Genomic DNA, 21693 nt, shown 5'->3' with positions numbered 1-21693 from the left:
CTGGGCGTTGTATTGAAGATAAAAGTGAAACTATTGATCTTAGCTATAACCGTACTAAGACTAAGTTTAAGTTCCCTTTATAGAGACCGTGCACACCAATACAATGATAGCGAAGTGTCAATGTATAACTGTATACGTATAAATAAATTACACTTAAAAACTGCGAAAATTGACCGATAGTTTGAGCTGATAGTATGCATATATGTACACCAATATACATTCTTATCTCACTGTCATTGTGCCTAGTGTGCACGGTATCCATAGATTCGAGCTAATATATTTTTTTACATGCAATACTTTTGTCTGAAGTTTTCTCCAGATATGATTCATGCTATTTAAATTAACTTGACAGAATACAGTTTCGCGGGTAAACCAATTTTTTTATCGACCAATCAAAATTCACGGCCTGATCACAAACACCAATCATAGAGAGTAACGTGTTGAAACTGGTATTTATCTAGTACAGCCAACAGTCACAGACGTCAGACAGTCACCTGTCACAGTATGACTACACTACATTCTACAGCTGCAGTTTTATTGTTTTGGATAGATCAATCGAGAATATTGGTGAATTCTCTAACCTTTAAATTTGTCAAAAATATAAACATGTCAATGTTATTCAAGAATGTAATGAGTACTGAATAGATAGTGACAGTGAATGTTAATAATTAAAATCGAACTATCATATTTCACAAATTAATTAAAGCCTTATAACTTTATGTATTTTTATCTTGAATTAAAAACTTGTAATAAAAATGAGACCAGTTCAAAGACGATCACAAGGTTTACAGTACGGTATTTATCTATTGGGAATACAAGCTATAAATTTTGGAATAGATAAAATCCCACCTGTTACGTTAATAAGTGTAATTGCACAAGTAAGAATAAAATAACTCTTAGTTAAAATGTTTAAACATGAGATTGTTTTTGTTACTTACTTAATCTTTTTAGGTATTGCTATACATGGGTTTGATACAAGTACCATGGAATGCGGAAGAAGTGTGTATATCATCTGTGAAAATATTTAAATATCAAGACTGGAAATCCTTCTTTGTGTCCAACTTTGAGCATGGATCTGATATGCATCTTTATTACAATATGATTTCATTTATCCTGAAAGGATCGTATCTAGAACCCATGTATGGAACAACAAATTTTGTAATTTTACTAGCTTTGCTATCAGCAGGCTGTAGTGCTGCATATGTATCATTAGGATATGTCCTTACCCAAATAACAGGAGACTATGGATATTACACAGCTTGTGCCATTGGCTTCTCAGCTGTTTTGTTTGGACTTAAAGTTATTGTTACTTGTGAAGAGCAAGATAGACTACATAATGTTGGAGGATTCAGAGTTCCAAGCAAAATAGCTGTTTGGGTAGAATTAATTTTAATACATTTATTAGTTCCAAATTCTTCATTTGTTGGACATCTTGGGGGTATATTAATTGGTTGTCTATATTGCCATACATTTGTTGGGGAGCTAATAGATAATGTAATATACAAAGTAACAGGAAGTCCCATTATACATGAAGACCAATTTTATAGACGCCGTGCTAGGCCATTTGGTTAATTTCTTAAAACTAATAAGGTTAATTTTGTACTTTGACTGTGATAAATTAACAGTAATTTTTTAAAACATAAGTCTAAAAAATATTCTAGCCAAGGTAATAAATTTTCATTTTTATTTTACTAAGAGTAACAAATAAATTATTTTTTATATCTAATGTAGTTATATAAAACAAACAACCCTCCTATTTTCAATCTTATATACACTGAATAGTCATAATAAATATATGTTTTTTCTTCTGAATACTAAAATTGATTGGTATACTCAATTATAAGTTTTATTTAAAATATTATTTATTAATGTAAAGTTAAAAATTTATATAGTTTATATATTGTAACATTTGATAAAGTTTTATCCTGTTGCTGGAACAGTTGTACTAAAAACAAATATTAATAAAGACATTAAAATGCTTAGCTTATAATTAAAAAGTTTATACTTGTAATATAAACAGAGTTACTTACAAATTGTTTGATGATCAATTCTGTAAGGTATATCGTAAAAGATGAAATAGGCGCTTAATTTTTCCAATGTTGGTAAATCAGCATTAATATTACCAGTCTTCGAATAATTCTTTATAATTGGATTTAATTCTAGATAAAATGAATTGTATTATAGGATTGAAATATAACAAATTTATATTAGCTACAACATTTTTTACCTTTCTCCCATTCATCCAAAATAAATGCTGTTTTCTGTTTCAAAGCAAGGACATTTTCTTGACTTAATAATAAATTTTTTTCTTCTAAATCTTTCTTTAATAACTGAGATGAAATTAACTTTATTTGCCATATTGAGAAGCCGTTTGGCTTACTTCGCAATAAATGAATACTCTTAAGTAAATTTACCCATATTGGTAACAAACTAATTTTATCTTTCACTACACATTCATAAGCGATAATCGCAAATGTTTGTAAAAATTGTTTTTCGTAATTTAGAATCTCATTTAATTCAGTTGGGTCTGCTGTATTTGTTTTTATCATTTTTACGTTTGTTTGTTTATTACCAATCGTTACTAATTGTTCAGCCCAGCTCGTTTCCGTTCTTTCTGCATTCTTATGATCTTTGTTTATATTTATCTTTAAATTGATTTCTTCGTCCTTACTTCCCTTAGGCCATTGTAAAAAGTACTTCACTATGTTCAGTACAGTTTTATCATTCGTAAATGAAGTTATTTGTTCGGGACGCGCAGCCCAAGCAATAACATTTTCCGTTGTCAATGTTTGAGCTACTAATGTTCTAAATCCCTATAATTAACAAAAATATTGTACAAAAAATTGATTAATAGCATTATAAAACTTGTATCCTTACATGAGGATCATCCAAATATGATAAACAGCCAACCCTCTGCTTTACCCCAATAGAATTACATCTCTTCAACATATCTTCCACAAGTTGCCAATTGTGATCCTTCTCAAATCTAATTTCCCAATATCGATCATCTTTTAATTCAATTTTTTTTAAACTATGTAACTGTGGCAATAAGCATGGTGCTTGAAGTATGGTTTCCTGCCCGTCAGCATCCACATTGCTATTAAATGTCAATTTTACAGTCACATAACAGTACTGTCCACTATCAATATCCCTCGGTAAAATTAAACGAGGTTCAATAGCTAATACATACAAATGCCTCAATGCCTGCAGGTGATACCTAAAATATAAATTCAAATAAAATTGTTGTGTAAAATATTTAATTAATAAATAGTTTACCTATTATCATTGCTATGAGTTGGGAATTTTGGAAACAGAGAAATAATCAGAGCTGCTATAGCATTTGGAGTATTGGAGAGAGTGTAGCTTCCTCCACCTAAGAATAGGAAACCAAGTGCCATATGCGTTGCTAAATGAGATCCATAAGTAACTACGCTACTCGTTGGCCCTACACGAGTTCTAATATGTCTGCATATCCTCATAGTCTAGTATATAATATGGATCATTAAAATATTAGTCAGGGACCAATATCATTTGTATCGTTTATAAAATATACCTACCTGCAAATCTCCAGTTCCAGCCATCACTACAGAAGTAGATAACAAAATAATGTTAAGACAGGTTTCAATCGTTGATTTTCCAGCTAACTCTGCAATGCTTTTGTGAGACAATGCTGTAAACATTTGCGCATAATTGTACAAAGTTTTAAAGGCATATTTATTTGCAGTTCCAGCATATTTCAATCCTAGTGCCATACAAGCTCCTGCTATGATATTGCAGTAAGCCTGACTAAAAATATATTTATTTGTTTAATTAAACAAATAAATTATAAAAATAAGCATATGAGTTGTTTAATTTGAAAGTAGTATAAATCCAGCTTTTAAAAGGAATGAGTTAATGATTGCAATTCCAAAATACAAATTTTCCTTTGCAGAGCCTCTATATAAAAAGTTTATAAAAAAACTGAATTGATTACATTTTCAAATAAAAAGACTCATAATATAAACAAAATTTCAAATTATTTACTTCATTGTCTCCAAGTCAACATTTTGCGTTATTTCGGGAGTTGGTTTTTGTAATCTGTACTTATATACAATAAGTGGAACATGACTAGAAACCCATGATTTTGTTGGTTCAATTTCGTCCCATAAAATTAAGGATCGTGCTAATATTCTAAGCATAAGAAAATCAGGCCTTACAAAATCTAATAAATACTGTGTATCAGGAGCTTTCATCCATTCAGCCACTGCACGATTTCCTGTATTAAAATACATTAAACCTAACGCTATTGTTGCACCAGGACTCGTGACATCGATATTAATGGAGTCACCTTCTCGTATTTGGTAACTAAATTTTATTTTAAAATAATGTATTAATAAAAAAATTAGATCTCAATTATGTTTTCATTACATACCTCGGGGATTTATATTTTTCCTTTTGTGCTCCAGTAAATGGACGAACATGTCCACCTACCATGTAATAATGTAGAGTATCCGGAATACTTGATAAATCCGATCCACTTCCGGATCCTAATACCACTAATCCGAGAGCTAATCCTGCTGCCAGAGAATACGACTCGCGATCTACGCAATTTTTCATCTCTGGACCTGGTGGCCTGCCTACAAGAGAATAATTTCTTTATTAACTTAATGATATAAAAAAACAATTTTAATATATAATACAAAAATTACCAATTTCTGACAATAAAGCATGGGAAATATGCCTATGAGCAGTTCCTTGATAAACTAAGCCAACACCCATTAATGCTGCAACTTGAACGTTTTGTTGAACGTTCAACTCTATACTAGTTGGTGGTAATAGTGTCTCAACGTGAAGGGATAATAATTTGGTCATAGATACGTCCATTGTTCCACGATGCGTTGCGGATAATCCCAATAAAAGTCCGACGCTTGTAGCTTCGTGACATTCTACAAGGTATTCGTACATACTAAAAGGTGCCAAGTTCTTTAAATGGCCATTTAAGCCAAGAGCCATTAAAAATCCCGAATGCTGAATTCCCAATTCCCCCTGTTGTTGCTTGTTATAAACGATCCAAGTTGAGTCAATATTTAATGCATTAGGATGAATTCGTAAGCCAGCGGCTACACCATTATGAAATAACGGCCAAAGATTCATGTTCGGTGGAACATCAATATGAGCCAATTCCACCGTTGTTCCACGAGGAGGTGCTTTGCCTATAAATAAACGAAATTTTTAAATATCAAGAATTTTACACTTTGAATAAAATCTTTCTATTTGATTTAAACCTGTTAAGCACAATCGAGGAACTGGTAATTGTTCTGTGATAATTGGAGTGGAAGTTCGAAGAGTGAACATTCCTCTAGCAACTGGTAAAGCCATTGTTCGTGTGCATAAAGCGTGAAGATGCCTCTCTTGTTCTTCTATAAACTCATGGTCGCTTACGTCTGACCTCTGAACTATTGCTATCCTTACGGGCTTCGATGAATTTAATAACCTACGTACTTCTGCTATTCTATGATCCTTACTGAATCTTAATTTAAATACCTATAGATATAAAAAAAAATATTACTACAAATTCACTAAATAATAATTTATCCAAAATAATTACAGTATCGTCAAATTCCATTCCATCGTCCACCTCAGGCTCTTTTACAGAGTAATTTTTTTCTTCGTTTTCAAAATTGCTGTTTGTTGCACTTTTATGCAATGCAGCTAAATCTTGTCTATCTATCAATTCGTAAGCGCGTGCTGGCCAATTTGATGGAGGCGCCTCTCTGCATCTATACATGATATCTTTTAAAATTAAAGTCACACCTGATGGTAAGTTTAGGAGATCTTCCTTACTCATGCCTGTGATAATAAAATTATTAGAAGAACAATTTATAATTAAATCATTAATAGTCGAATATATTAAACTTACCCATTTCACAAAATAATAATATTATCCTGTCTGTGGTAGGCTTCTCTAACTTTCTAGGTATTTCTTTTTCCATTTTGTTCCCGATTTCTTGCAAATCTACCCTACTTCCAGCAGGTACTATAAGCTTAACAAATTTTTCCATCTCTAAAGAATCTTTTACACCTTCATTGGCTACTAGGGCAATTAACTCTACAATATTTTTAGTTCTGGAATTCACACTGTGTAAATATGGAAATGCTGATACTTCTATGTGATTTAGAAGTTTATTTAAAGTATCAAATATACTTGGTGGTGTTTGCGGCATGTAATTTGGAGTAACAATTTTTTGAAATTCAGTTTCACTTATTTGTGAAGTAATTTCCTTTGTATAGTACAAAGACGGAAAATCCAGGAAATAATGGTAAGCATAATAATCAAATTTTAAGTCTGTACTTAATTGGTACAATAATTGAGCGAGTAATGGCAGGCTTTCACACATAACGGCGTTTAATTTTAATTCCTCATATAATAAATGTAACGAAAATAATACAAGAGGAAAATAAGTGTATAAAATTGCTTGAGAATTGATTTTTCCAACTGTACACTCTGTAACTTTTGGAGAAAGTATCTGCGAAGCAGATATTTTAGTTAGGCCTAAAGAATTTATAACAAAGTGATCTGTTTTGTTACTTTTTAGACTATTTAGCATATATAGCCAATCTTCATTTGAGCCACTATCACTAGTTTTTTGCTTTTTAGGCAAAACCATTGGACTGTTTCGTTCCCCATGATGATCAGTTTCGTTATTCTTAATTAAATTCATTTTGTTTACATCATAGCCTAATAAAGTCAATATTGTTAAAAGAAATAAATTCCATTCCTGTGTTGGAGAAAAATCTTGTGGTCCAGGTGCATTTCTAGCCCTATACCATTTAACTAATAATTGCATAGCTACATCTTTCTGTAGTACACTTCTCAATGTCTGCAAACATTTTGAAACTAGTGGAGAGGTACTACACGTTGGTAATGTAATTCTAAAGTAGCTTTTATTCCCATATTCCAATGTAATGCTATTTCCTACAGCATCTTTTAGACCAATAAGATTTGTATCAAGCAATGAATTCTCTAAAAGCATTGGAGGACGACCACAATTACCGCCTACTGGGCTTAGCAAGTGCAATGCTTCTTCAAATTTAATTTCAGGTGTGGTTGCACAATTTTGAGATATTAACGAACTACGTCGTGGAAATGGAGAGCTTAACTTGTGACCTATACTGGGTAAGAAATAATTACATCCAGTTAGATTAGGAATATTCCCTGCCACATTAATTTTTCCTACACATGTAACACCTGAATGCAGTGTCACATTATTTGAGAGATCCATTACAGCTATCATGTGTAGTTTCTGCAAGAACACATTTTGTTTTAATTTTTACTATAAGAAGTTGTAAGAGATGAAGCAGAATTTACTAACTGGTAAATTAACAGCATCCTTGGCAGCTATACTTGTAACCATTCCAAAGATAATTTGTTGTTGTTTATTAGTTTTTTCAAGTCTAACTAAAAATAATTGAGAGCGTGTTGGAACGAGATAGCTTAAATAACTTTGCCCTACTAGATCGGAAGTCAAAAGAACCTTTGATGCTCTACCCGCTATAACATCCCTATAAAACAGTTAATAAATATTATCTTGTTATATGGAAATCCAGAAACTTACTTTGTACCAAGGGCCCAGAGGAATTGAAAGCATAAGGAATTTCTGGAATAAAGTGATTGGTTGAGGATCATTAAGATTAAGCCAAATTTATACTTACTTTGATGCAACGATGCTTTCAGTCCAAACATGATCAAGACAAACATCAGGGTACAATGGCTTACTAAGTAAAGTGACATTTGGGATTTGAATGCTTGTGCAATTACTAGGACTATTCTGAATTTGACTTTGCAAAATCGCTTGATGCAATCGTGTGTTATGAAGCACTGAGCCAGATGATGGGCCTAAAATTGAAGAAAATGCAGAGTGGGTTGGTGATTGACAGCGGGATATTGTTGCCATAGGGCTTTGTGAGCGTGAATGTGGTTGTTGCTGTGGCGAGGGCCCTCCAGAAGTAGTTGTGTATGAAGTACCACGAGATCCAAAGGAATTATTTGGCAATGCTAATCCTATATTACTCAATTGTGGATTAGGCATACCTAATAAAAAAATTAAAATCTTATTACATAAACTATTCAAATAACTGAAAGTTGTTTAAACATACCAAAAATACTAAGGTGATTTTTGTTAGTGCAACTTTTATTAGCAGATAAGTTACTGTTAACATACATAGGAGACGCACTAACTGAGTTATTAAATAAACTTGCTGTATTATCTGCATTTCCACAAACTAATTGGCATTCTTCAACTGAAGCTTTTCTTATCTTATAAACAGAATGTAATCCAGTAGAAGTATCATATATGACTGCCAAAGAAGGTTCAGAGCTTGTAAATACAATTTGTTGATCAGATTCACACATATATGATATGTTTCCTGTAATAAAGAATTACTTTCAAGTTTTAAATAAAATTCTATTCAGTAAAAAGTAATAAAATATTACCATGCTTAATAAGTAATGGACAAATTTCTTCCAAAGGATGCATTAGAGAAAATGCAATTGGTAAATTAGTAGATTTATGCATTGGCAATTTATTATCCATAGACATACATCTGCAAACAAAATAAAGTTATTCTTAAAATAATATTTCATACTTATATTTTTAAACAATCAAACTATCTACCTTGTTTCTGAAAGTGATGTCTGTGCTTTTTCAAGCAAAATTCCATATTTTGTTGGCCATACAGCAGATACCTAAATAAAATATTATTCTCAATTTGTATAGTTGAATATTTAAAAGAGAAATAGTCACCTGAAACTGTAAACTAGTTAAATAATCTTCACCAGTTTCCGTAAAAACTTTGAGAGTGTATGAATCTAATAAACATATACACTCCACCAAATTCTCTTTAACAATTTCATCATCCATATCTCTTGATTTTGAAAGTTGATCTGGTGCATTTGTACAAAATGTACTCCATAAAGCATGCTTAATATCAGTTTCACAAGTATAAGTTGTTTGTAGAACTCTAGTATTTTGAGTTCCTTTTGAGTGAATTGCCACTTTGCCTGTGCAGTACAATTCTTCTTCACTACATTCTTCATTATCCCGTATAAGCCAAAATTCTTTCTGCAACATAGTTTATTTATAAAGAAATATTAAAAACTTGTTCAAAAATTTGCCCAAGCAAATAACCTACTGGAGTTTTTTCTGTTATATTAACTTGACTTAATTTTTGTAAAAGAACACTATCTCCTGTAGTCTGACTGTTTGACATCTGTTGACTGATCACAGGTCCTGGATGTCTTATCACGGTCTTCCTTCCACCTGGGATATATTCCTAAGTAATAAAAATTATTGTTAATAAAGTACATAAGATTATCGATTTTTGCAATTACTGTTAATTTTTAGCCAAACTTTATTTCAAAAGTCTTAACCTATAAATTATTTAAAGAATATTACAAACCACCGGCTCTGTCGCAGCAATCATCTTCTCCTTATTGTCATCCAGATTTGCAAAATATTTTATTTAATAATTAAATTCGTAAAACGAGCAACTTTTTCTGATACAATATACAAAAACCTGTTTTCAAACAGCATAAAAACAAACTGTCTTGGCGGTAGATGTTTTACATTTTTAACACTAGAGGAGACAGACCAGACCACATATGTATGTAGTATACATAACTACATACTACATACTATGGGCGTATTCCACTTTAAGGCCAATAACGCCCACAATACATAATACGTGTAACGTGAACTATTACATTATGAGACATTAATCCTATTATGAGCGTTTTGGGCCTTAAGTGGAATACGCCCTATATGTAGGTCTGTTCTCGTTGCCTACACTTTTTACACTTTGTGCACTTTTTAGGGTATCAACTTATTGGCCCCGTTCCGCTATTAGGTCTGTTCTCGTTGCCTACACTTTTTACACTTTATGCACTTTTTAGGGTGTCAACTTATACAATGGACAAAGACAGAAATACGGAAAGTGTAGAAAGTGTTAAAAGTGTAGGCCAACGAGAACAGACCTATTGACTGCGAGTACTGAAAAGCTATATTTAATGTCACGCAAACTATAGATTACTAGTACTCACAGTAAATAACGGAACGCGCCCATTGTATACAATGGACAAAGACAGAAATACGGAAAGTGTAGAAAGTGTTAAAAGTGTAGGCCAACGAGAACGGACAGACCTTCCCTCAGGGCCGGTTGTTCCACCTATTGGCAAACGTCTGGATAAATTTATCCGTTTGGTAAAGCTTGAAATTGAATAGAATTTACTACAGTTTGTAAATTTTACCAAGCAGATAAATTTTACCAATAGGGGCCAGTTGTTCCACCTATTGGCAAACGTCTGGATAAATTTATCCGTTTGGTAAAGCTTGAAATTGAATAGAATTTACTATAGTTTGTAAATTTTACCAAGCAGATAAATTTTACCAATAGGTGGAAAAACCGGCCCTAGGTGGAAAAACCGGCCCTCAGAGACGTAACTCGAGCTCGACTCAGGTAAAAATATATAGTATATGTAACGTAAACTATAGTATAAAAACTCGACTCGAGTTCGAGTCACGTCTGTGACCCGGTTCCACAAGCCTTTTTTGATCTGGATTAAGTTAATTTTGCTATATTTTATGTCACATAGAATATAGCATAATTAACTTAATCCAGTTTAAACAAGGCTTGTGGAACCTCTGTGAAGTTGGCCTACCAACTATAGAATTTTAATAATTGAGGTATATAGATCGTTTGATAATGTTTGATAGTCCATAATCAACATTTGATAGTTAATAGTTTTTCTAAAAAATTAAAAATAAAATTTAATGTGAAGTTAGCCTGAACATTTATATTTTTCTTTTCAATTGACTTTTAATCACCCTAATTGATAGGGAATCGTTTGATAGAAAGAAATATTTCAAGTTTAGCGTTTGATAGTCCGTAGTTTTCATAATAAATGAAAAATAAAATCTGCCCTCACTATGGTGAATTCATTACACGACCGTCGCATTTTCGAACATGAACATTAGCATAATTTGCCAACCAGAGGCGTTGTGATAGGTCTAATCGAAAGAGAATCGTTTGATAGAAAGAAATATATCGATTCTGCGTTTTACTTCGGCCCAATAATCCTGTCCCCGGCAAGGGGAAACGGAAATCAGAGGGGCAAGGGGATATCTAGGGAGTTTCTCCGTAGCTGTCAAATGGCGCGGTTAACCTTCGTTTTTGTATCGTAGACAAAAGTAATTTTTTCGGAAAACGATTGCGGAAAAGAAGGAAGGATTTTAATACATAACAGAGAAGAAAAAATATATCAGATGAGTATAAGTTAATAACAAAAAATGAAAATTATTCTGAATTTGTAAGGAAATATATACTTTGTGGTTATTTTATTTCTGTTACAGGCTAAATCCTATTCTTCATGAGTTTAAATCGCAGGAAAGAAATATATACTTAAAGAACGATGAATGAAAAAGGACTAATTTATAAAGCATTTCTGTGTGACCCAGTGATTTCAATAATTGTGACATAATGTTGTAATAGTGAATGTATAAGCGAATGCTGTGTATACAAAGAAATTTTATTACAAAATAATAATAATGTAGGATAATGTTTTGATTCCTATTATTATAAATTAAAGCTAGTTCAATTAAAATTTATTATTTTAATTTCTTCCTTAACCACACACAAATTCTATACGTAAATAGTAATTATGTATTCTTGTAGAACCTATCTTTAAGCTACTCTAACTAAATTGCAACTATTTTAAATCTGCAGGTCATAACTATTTACTTCAATGATTTTTATTATTCAATGTGAGACAAATTGTGTAAACTTTCTGTTAATTTCTTATTAGTCTGTCACATCTTTCGACATATTACTTTGTATGATATTTATATGCCTCCTTTGTACTATTTTCTTCTAGTCTATAACGTATAACAATAATTTTATTATTATTTTTAAATACACGCAGATAAGATGATTATGCTGATTTGTAATTAATGTTATAAATATTGGCATGATTGTTAAACCATTGTCTTATTAAATTTGGAAAATGGGCGTTTGAATGATGCTATTTAAATTGAGCCTCTCTTCTGTGAGATATATGTTCTCTTCTCATAATACTTGGATAGATAAAGTTCTTTAAAAGTTATGTGTATAATACAGAGTTCATCTTATTTTTTAGCTTCAAGTAGTTTTCCAGCTACGTGTTTGAATATAGAATACTCTTATTTCCTTACTCTTATTATAATATTGTCAGGATTGATAGAAATAAATGTCATTCATCTGAAAATGATAGGATATACATATGGCGACTGGATAAATTAAGGTTTTAGGACAGATAAGTCTCATGAACAAATAGGAATAATAAAATAAGTACTGCATATTGGGAATGGATATCCAAATATTTAGCTGGAAAATATAATTTAAAGCTGAAAACAAGATGAACTCCGCATTATACATAAACTTATTGGTCGACAATATCCTCTCAAATGGAAGGAAAAGATATCATGTGGATGAGGTGCCATACATATTTAAGTATGTACTATCAAACACAGAACTCGATATATTTCTTTCTATCAAACGGTTCTCTTTCGATTAGACCTATCACAACGCCTCTGGTTGGCAAATTATGCTAATGTCCATGTTCGAAAATGCGACGGTCGTGCAATGAATTCACCATAGTGAGGGCAGATTTTATTTTTCATTTATTATGAAAACTACGGACTATCAAACGCTAAACTTGAAATATTTCTTTCTATCAAACGATTCCCTATCAATTAGGGTGATTAAAAGTCAATTGAAAAGAAAAATATAAATGTTCAGGCTAACTTCACATTAAATTTTATTTTTAATTTTTTAGAAAAACTATTAACTATCAAATGTTGATTATGGACTATCAAACATTATCAAACGATCTATATACCTCAATTATTAAAATTCTATAGTTGGTAGGCCAACTTCACAGAGGTGCTTGTGGAACCGGTCCTGTGTGTTACTGAGTACTCACCCAAAGAAGTTCAATACGAAATGTCACTTGAAAACAACACCGAAATTGAACCAACCAGGCAGTCCAGGCACCACCACTAGGCAGTGGGCACCACCAGAACTGTACATTAATTTCTAAGCGAACGCAAAATGGCTACTTGGTAAAGTCATTCAGAAGTAAAGCATAGTTCCTGAGTCGTGATATCAGTGCTGATCAGTGCATATAAAATTGCTGAATTCTTTTACTAATTTTGGAACATTATCATGGAGTAGGTATCATACTTAATTATTATATCTATCAATATAAATCTTTTGCATGTTCAATTTTTAGCGTTTGTATACGTAACATGTCATCCTGTTTACATGATTCCAATTTGACTCAGAATTTACTAATTTCTAATGGTTTCTATGTTCTTATTTAAGTGTATATTGACATATCCTTTGCATTATTATTGAAGCTCGATGCTTAACAATACAATTATTTATACACTTTTCTAACATTATTAATGCTAGGGACCTAACCTGTTTTATAATTTATTATATATAATTCGCTTAAAGAAAGTTACCATTAATCGTAAAAGATCATTAAGTTTTGGAAATAAATTTGAAAAAAACCTTAATGCATGTTTTTGAAGTATTAAGTTGTAACATGAAATATCTAATATGAGGATTCACTGATTATCTGAAATAAAATATTTCATACGTTACAGCCTATTAGTATTAAACACATTGATACAAAAATAAAATTTTTATCTTTTTTAGACTTAAATTTCCAATGATCTAATATATATATCTGTTGTTATTCTTGTATTAAACTAATTAGTTTAGTAGTTTGTCAATGTATATTTTATTTTATTTATTTCATAATAATAATTTTATTTCAGAAGATCTCATGTAGAATGTTATGAATCAAATAAAGACTTAGGTGAAGTGGATTCTGAATCTGAAATGTTATCAGAGCAAAGAAAGAAGAAAAAGCGGAAGCATAAGCACCATAAGCATAAAAAGGATAAGATTGTTGAAAAGTTAGATGGAAAACTGGATAGATTAGAAAGGTAATGTTATAATTATAGCTTAATTTCAATATATCTATCATCAATCCCTTAAATTACCCCAATGGCTGAAAGTGTTAAAAACAAGGAGAAAATAAATGTATTATTAGTTAATAACACAGCTAATGTAGGATAAACAAGGTTCCTGCCTCTTTTTGTGACTCTTATTGTACCATCTCATCGATTAATAGATAAAATTAACTTATTATTTGTGCTTTCATTGAAAGGAATAGAAATATAACTAAAAAAGACAAGCATCAAGTAATTTGCTTGTTCCTCTGACTAATTATTAACTATTTATGGCTGGGAGTGGTCGATATATCACCTAGTAGTAAAGGCAGCAACTTTACAGAAGATATTATAGGTACAGTCAAATTACATAAAGTAAAGAATTGATTTTAATGAAAAATTTTCTATCTTTAAAGGATTAATCAATGATGTGCTTATGCATTTTCATTTTTAATGCTTTCAGTTATTGGATTAATTTAAGTGGCAGAATCCTGTACATTCATTTTTTATTATTTATAATAATCAATATAACTAATTTATATATATTCATAAGCAGAAAAAAACATAAGAAGCATAAGCGAGTTAAAAAGGGTAAAGGTATTGAAAATGGCTCAATAGAAATTACATTGTCGTCTAATTTGGTGCAGAAAGAGACAGGAATTAATGGCAAGGTAAAAAATTCTCATTTAGAAGTAGTTTCTACAGAAGAAAGCGAAGATGAGAAATTAGTTGATTTGGATTCAGATGAAGTTGATTGTACAATTATTGAGGATGACATCGATCTTGAAGAATTAATGAAGCAAAAGGTAAAATACATTAAATTTAAATTATTGATCTTAAATAAAGGTTATTTAAATTGTTAATACTTTTTCATTAAATTGTGTGGTTATTTAGGAACGTTTGCAAGCCTGTTTAGTGCAATACTTGTCAGATGAATCTGAAAAAGATGCAAAAGAACATAATAAAGAAAATTCAAAAAGAGCAGGAACTCCTGATGTTATACTTGTTGAAGATGACAGTGATGATGAAAATACTGCACATAAGAAAAGAGCTAGAAGTAAATCAGACAGTAGAGACAGAAAGAAAGTAATGAAAATTGAAAGACGAGTTGTTGTTGACATGAGCAGGGAAACTTATAATAGAGAAAAGTACAAAGAAAAGAAAAGGGAAACTGATAAAAAGAAAGATGAAAAATTACGTCACAGAGAAGAAATTAAAAGAGAAGATAAGATAATTAGAAAAGTGAGCGATAGGTTTAAAGATGAGAATAAACGTGAGGAGTCCAAAAAAAAGCCTGAGGAAGATAAACGTAAAGACTCTGGAAGGAAGGAAGAGTCTCGAAAAAAAGATCACGAATGGAAGTAAGTTATAAATAGACTTAGAAATAAACAATTAAAGCTATTTATAAATACAGTCAATGTTAACTAATATATTCTTTATATTTTAGGGAAGACGAACGCAAAAAGGAAACTGAACGTCATAGTTTACGATCTCGTAACGATTTGAAGTCGACAGAAAATAAGTCAGAATGTAGACACCATTCTGTAAGGCACGAAAGTCGTGATAGGTTAGAGTCTCGAGATCGACCAAGTAGCCGAGATCGACACGCCAGTCGTGATAGACACGTAAGCCGAGATCGTCATAGTCGCGATAGACATAGCAGAGATCGTCAACCAAGTCGCGATAAAAGAGAAAGTAGAGAACGGCAGGTAAGTCGGGATCGCCATACAAACCGAGATCGTCCAAGTAGTCGTGATCGAATCGATAGACGAGATCGTCGAGACAGCAGAAACCACGATAGAAGGGATCGTTCCAGAAGCATTAGAAGATCTCGCAGTCCAATTAGAAATAGATATGATAAAGACCGTAATGATCGTTATAAGAGATCGAGATCTTTATCTAGAAATAGGAGAGAAAGAGATAAGTATCTTAGAGAACACGAAAGAGACAGAGAAAAGAATGGTAAAAGAGAGAGAACGGATAAATTTAAAGATTCCTTATCAGAAGGTTTGAAAGTCGAACGTTCTGAAAGTTCGAGTGAAGATGATGTAAAAGATATTGACATTGAGGAAGAAGAGGACGAAGAAGCTATTATTGAACGTAGAAGGAAACAAAGAGAAGAGTTGCTTAAGGTAAATCTATATAAATACGAACAATTTATTCTTTTCTATTAAAGGTAATGCATATAATAATAAATCCCACATTTATACTTAACAGCGGTTAGGCGGACCAAACGAAGACTCAAATATGTCGACTGACGTTAATACGATTATGGTCTCTCCTCATTCTGAGAGTCATTCGAACGATTCTCGAAAGTCAGATGTAGCGGTTAACAATGATTCTGCTTCTGAGAGTCATACACCACCACTGCCAGAAAAGCCGATATCACCACCAGTTAGAAAAAGAAAATCTAGATTTGAAGATGCTCCTTCTATAGAGTCTGAGAAGCCTGAAGAAGAAACTGTGGATAAGAATAAACATCCAGAAAAACAAAATGCAAGAAAGCCAAATGAATGGGACATGTTTGCAGAAGCAGATAATATCGGAGATTTTAGTGTATGATATAAAATATATTATTTCACTTATTTATATGTAAAACCTATTTCTGAAACAGTTAACATTTTTTTAGAGCCCTACTGTTGAAGGAAAACGACAAGGAGGCCCTGACAATCCAAGTTTAACTGATAACTGGGATGATGCTGAAGGATATTATAGGTACCATATTTTTCTTATAACGAAATTCTTTACTTAATGTTAATTAATACTTTTTTCAGAGTTCGTGTTGGGGAAACCTTAGATTCACGGTATGTTGTGTACGGATATACTGGCCAGGGCGTCTTCAGCAATGTTGTTAGAGCTAGGGATAGCGCTAGGGGTAATTTAGATGTTGCAGTAAAAATTATTAGAAACAATGAAATTATGTGAGTATTTTGTTTTTATCTTGGACTGTGTGATTTAAATCATCGTAAATATAAAACAAATATTTTGCAGGCATAAAACTGGCTTAAAAGAGTTAGAAATTCTAAGGAAATTGAACGACGCTGATCCAGAAGATAAATTTCATTGTTTACGGTTGTTTAGGCACTTTTTTCACAAGAATCATTTATGCATGGTTTTTGAACCATTAGCTATGAATTTAAGAGAGGTAATAGTACTAATTTTTTTATTACGATTACTTATTATTTATTATTAAATTTTATTATTATTGATTTTTAGGTTTTAAAAAAGTATGGCAAAGATGTTGGTTTACATGTTAAAGCGGTAAGATCGTACACACAGCAGCTTTTTCTTGCTCTGAAATTATTAAAACGTGCTAATATTCTACATGCTGACATCAAACCGGACAATATTCTAGTCAGTGAAAGCAAATTAGTGTTGAAGCTCTGTGATTTCGGCTCTGCATCCCACACTCATGAGAACGAAATTACTCCATATCTGGTCTCAAGATTTTATCGTGCACCAGAAATAAGTAAGTTTCACTACCTTTTATTTTTTTAACATTACCCACGTTAAGTACTTATAGCTGTATTTCCCGTAACACTAACTTATATGCAAGTTTACTTTATTACTTATATTTCTATACACCGGATTTGAAATTCGTTTGCGTCAACCCGAGATATTTAGAAAGAGGGAATTTAACCCTTTACAGACGTGAGTGATCGACATATTGGCCAGTCGTCAAGGTAGCGACTTTATAGATGACATTCATTATACATTTATTCAAGTTTTACGAAACAAAGAGCAATTTCAATGAAAAATTTTCTGTCTTTAAAGGGTTAAAGAAAAAGTATTTATAACATCTTTAAGATTAGCTCTTTTTAGGATAATTTTTAAGGATTATAATCTTTAATTCGAGATAGAGGGTTAATTAATGGCACTTTATCTTAGCGATATCTACCCATTAAAGTAGTCATTGCCTTTTTGACCAGCAAGATACCCTACATTAAAGAATTTTTAATCCTTAATAACTTTCTCAGTAAGGGCTAAACCTTAAGGCTTCATACAAATTTTGCTTAAAAATCCTCTCCCCCTTTCTGTATTTTTTGGGCGAGTGCGAATAAAAATGATCTATCTTGGTGAAAGTTTAAATTTATTTTGTAAGGAATTAAAGAAAAAATATTTTTATGTTTGTTTGTGATGCAGGAAACATGTAAAATTAAAGAAAAGTTAAATACCTTTAATGGTAAGAAAATAGAACTTTTACAAATATTGTTAAATTTTATTAAAAATTTTGAGAATTATTATTATCTTTTTTTGTTTTAATGGATTAGGATAAAAACATCGTTTACTATAGATTCATAAAGAAGACTCATATCTCCAGTATATTAAAGTGGGTGTTAAAGATAGATTCAAATTTGCACAATACATAAAAAACGTTCATATTTTCTAGTTCTTGGAATTCCTTATGATTTTGGTATTGACATGTGGTCCGTGGGATGTACTATATATGAATTATATACGGGAAAAATAATGTTCTCGGGAAAGACGAATAATCAGATGTTGAAATTCTTCATGGATCTCAAAGGAAAGATGCCTAACAAACTTATTAGAAAAGGAACGTTTAAGGATCGACATTTTGATTCTAACTGCAATTTTCTCTATCATGATGTGGACAAAGTAACAGAACGGGTAACTCTCTCATTTATGATTGTTTTTTATTTTATATTCGATTCATTAACCATGTTTAATGTTATTATATAGGAAAAGGTTGTAGTAATGTCTACACTTTCGGCTAGTCGGGACCTAAATGCCGAGCTTGGTGGCAATTCTTTACCCGCGGAACAAAGCCGAAAAGTGGCTCAGCTGAAAGATTTATTGGAAAGGACGTTAATGTTGGATGCTGGCAAGCGTATAACTGTGAATCATGCCTTGGCACATCCTTTTATACAAGAAAAAATCTAGGTAACCCTATCCGGGGTGCATCATCACATCGGATAATTCACTGCTCGTATCATTGTAAAGTATTTGAGTTTGGAATCACTGTTAATGATTCTTCTTTGTACGTTGGGATACGTTGTAGTTAGTTGGTATACCACTGGTGTTCCTTACAAAAATATATATATATATATATTTAACCGTTTTCACGGAAAGAGGCGGTTTCCCGCGCGTAATATGTATCCTTTTAATCATTATTGAACAGGCATTCATAAAACACTTAATTAATCTGGCATGTTTATCGTTAATGTTGCAAGAGATTGCAATATTGTCATTTTCTAACAGTATGTGCATAGGATGAATTTTGTCGTGCGGTTTATATAACTCCCAGGAGAACGGTGTATATGCCTAATAGGCATTTTTTGAATAAGTACCTTTTGTATGATGCTTCGTCGAAATTCGATGTAATTTTTTAGCTATTGAAATATTTATCAATGGTTTGTGTCAACGTCCGTCTCTTTCGTATGAACCGGTCTAAACAATATATAGATAATGATTGATAAACTGAATTTCTGTTCCTTTATCGCGAATGTTTCGTGTAAATTATTAATATTATTATTATTATGATTGATTAATTAATTAAAATGACTATATAATATTTATTCCGAAAGAGAATTCATACTAGCAAAATTGTAATATTGATTGAATTGCATACATTAACAACGGTTCGTGTATTCGATTCTCGTACGTATGCATAATATTTGGCTTTGGAAGCCTTGCGGAGGACTAGGTGTACTAACTAAAATAAAAATTGTATCATAAGAAAGCCAGCAGTTGAATAAAAATATACATGCTTGGTTGAGACTATAGCGTTGAGAGAAAGACCTGCATTTGATATATTTAGCCATTTTAGGACGAATATTTTATGCTTTTGCAATCTTCTTTAATATGTTTTTTAGATGCTGCATACTACAACGAAAAATTTACTTTTCAATTTAATCTTGACATTAATATGATATTGGAAATTATTAAGGCCAATTCCAATTACATGGCAACGGATCGTCACTGCAGCGGTAGTCATATTAATTGATAGAATGTTAACGTTTTGCCCGTTCTCTTCCAACTAATGTAACTATTGGTGCATTAATAGTCCGTTATCGTATAGTGTATCGACCTGTAATCGTTTAAGCTATTTAACAAACTGCATTAGACTTATGTTTGTTAATAATCAGAATGTTAATTATAACAACATGATGAAGAACGGCTTCATTATGACACTAAGTAAATTTTATTGAGGAACAGTGGAAAAGCATTAATTTGTGTAAATAGATTGAATAATTGGATTAAGTGTAATTATTTATCTATAAATCATTGATTCAACCTCTTCATTATTATATTATGCACTAGCAATAAAATCGTACTAAGTTACTTACTCTACTTACAATGATTTTTTAATGTAGCTAATTGAATGAACGAAATATTGGTAGATTAAATCATAAAGGTTTAATATCTATTTCAATTACTTAAATAAATCTAATCTAATTTAATAAATAATTAATAGCGTTAATATTTAACTCATATTTATCATTTTATTTAAATTCGAATAGAAAAAATGAAGTTACGAATCAGGCTGAGATTAATTTATTGAAAAAATTCTATTGTTTTTGATACTAATATTATTCATGTTTAATTTGGACAGAACATCAGTCTTGTTTGAGTGGCTCATGATAGAGTTTAAAACGTGGCAAAATTGTACGAGACTGCTTATGTTTCAGATGAGTCGTCAAAATACGAATCAGCTTAAGTGCGGAGGAATCTTGCAAGGGCTTTTAGCTTCGTATCTGATGCAAGGTATTCACGGGGGACTAAACTATGGGATATTTTTTATATCCACGTTTATCTTATTAAAATAGATAATTACCTAACACAGATGAGTTATTCTGACTTTACTTTATTGAATTAGTAATAATTTTTTTACTATATCTCCATGATAAAACCAACTATTTTTTATTATTTTTTTCTGTTGAAACTTTTTTTTTCTAATATTTATAATTTTATGTGAGTTAAATTAATTTATTTAATCTATTAAATTTTTAACGAACATACTTTATAATTCGAAAACATAAAGTTTGATGGCAGATTTTAGGAATCATGTAAACGTATATAGGCAAACTAGATACATTTTTCAAGTTTAAGTATGATAGGCCAGATACTTTTATTGACATATAAAACAAAGAATACTTTGCTACTTATAGTAATATTTGCTATTCTAATTGGCAATTTGGTAATGTTTCACTTATAGCCCTCCCTGTGAGAAGGGGAGGTCCATGGAAGAGATGATTGTTGGTGTGATCAAATGATGAAAACAAGCCTGCATGAACAGCACTACTGCTCACAGGGATATCTGACTTTTATTGAGATAATGATGAGGCTTGTGGAAATGCGTGTTAAAGGATCCAAGTGTAAGTACTGTAAATAAGCAGGTAAGATTTTGTTGATGAGGTTTTAAAAAAATGTAGCAGTTTTCAGTTATATAAACAATTATTTACGAATATCATTACTAAGTCTAATTAAAATCTTATTAAAGGTTGACAGATTTTGGTAATTTAATTTTAAATTTAGAGAGCATAAAATACGTTATTATATTTTTATATAGTAGATAATAACTTGTATAACTTTGAGTTTTCAGATAAATAATTTTAAAGTACCTATATGGCAATTTGCACAATGACAAGACTTCATATATCTTAAGTAAAATGGTCAAATATAGAATATTTAAAAATTG

General features: G+C 31.4%; 3 protein-coding genes across 9 annotated transcripts; 2 read left to right on the top strand and 1 right to left on the bottom strand.

The window, feature by feature from the left end:
• Positions 1 to 108: 108 nt before the first annotated feature.
• LOC136772352 (rhomboid-related protein 4-like) lies at positions 109 to 1807 on the top strand. Its single transcript, XM_066725273.1, has 2 exons — positions 109 to 878; positions 952 to 1807. Exons 1-2 carry the CDS (start codon positions 756 to 758, stop codon positions 1570 to 1572), a joined length of 744 nt encoding a protein of 247 aa, XP_066581370.1. The 5' UTR covers positions 109 to 755; the 3' UTR covers positions 1573 to 1807.
• shtd (shattered) lies at positions 1806 to 9678 on the bottom strand. Of its 2 annotated transcripts, XM_066725265.1 has the most exons (21): positions 9439 to 9678; positions 9172 to 9312; positions 8784 to 9101; positions 8655 to 8725; positions 8474 to 8583; positions 8137 to 8406; positions 7693 to 8071; positions 7596 to 7637; positions 7353 to 7542; positions 5900 to 7283; positions 5588 to 5829; positions 5265 to 5523; positions 4689 to 5192; positions 4412 to 4616; positions 4024 to 4344; positions 3558 to 3786; positions 3277 to 3482; positions 2878 to 3217; positions 2228 to 2813; positions 2031 to 2159; positions 1806 to 1945 (listed from the first exon to the last, which is right to left on the bottom strand). In XM_066725265.1, exons 1-21 carry the CDS (start codon positions 9460 to 9462, stop codon positions 1866 to 1868), a joined length of 6030 nt encoding a protein of 2009 aa, XP_066581362.1. In that variant the 5' UTR covers positions 9463 to 9678; the 3' UTR covers positions 1806 to 1865. The 2 variants fall into 2 exon arrangements, with proteins under 2 accessions (XP_066581362.1, XP_066581363.1); XM_066725266.1 differs by lacking the exon at positions 7596 to 7637.
• Positions 9679 to 13081: 3403 nt separating this feature from the next.
• Prp4k (Pre-mRNA processing factor 4 kinase) lies at positions 13082 to 21684 on the top strand. Of its 6 annotated transcripts, none has more exons than XR_010822557.1 (14): positions 13082 to 13241; positions 13857 to 14027; positions 14590 to 14839; positions 14928 to 15394; positions 15481 to 16165; positions 16251 to 16589; positions 16663 to 16748; positions 16808 to 16954; positions 17025 to 17178; positions 17250 to 17502; positions 18424 to 18662; positions 18735 to 18935; positions 20684 to 20759; positions 21211 to 21684. XR_010822557.1 is itself a non-coding variant. In XM_066726493.1 (13 exons), the coding sequence occupies exons 1-12, from the start codon at positions 13237 to 13239 to the stop codon at positions 18933 to 18935; spliced, it is 2997 nt and encodes a 998-aa protein (XP_066582590.1). In that variant the 5' UTR covers positions 13082 to 13236; the 3' UTR covers positions 20684 to 21684. The 6 variants fall into 6 exon arrangements, 2 of the variants coding, with proteins under 2 accessions (XP_066582590.1, XP_066582589.1); XR_010822558.1 differs by having other exon boundaries at positions 19868 to 20759; XR_010822560.1 differs by lacking the exons at positions 18735 to 18935; positions 20684 to 20759; positions 21211 to 21684 and adding exons at positions 18177 to 18216; positions 18305 to 18363 and having other exon boundaries at positions 18424 to 18544.
• Positions 21685 to 21693: the final 9 nt, after the last annotated feature.

Source organism: Prorops nasuta, unplaced genomic scaffold (assembly GCF_024137725.1).
Source record: "Prorops nasuta isolate Cenicafe-Biocafe unplaced genomic scaffold, Cenicafe_Pnas_1.2 PNAS00004, whole genome shotgun sequence".
NCBI classification, from domain to species: domain Eukaryota; kingdom Metazoa; phylum Arthropoda; class Insecta; order Hymenoptera; family Bethylidae; genus Prorops; species Prorops nasuta.
This window is presented reverse-complemented; position numbering and strand designations above follow the sequence as displayed.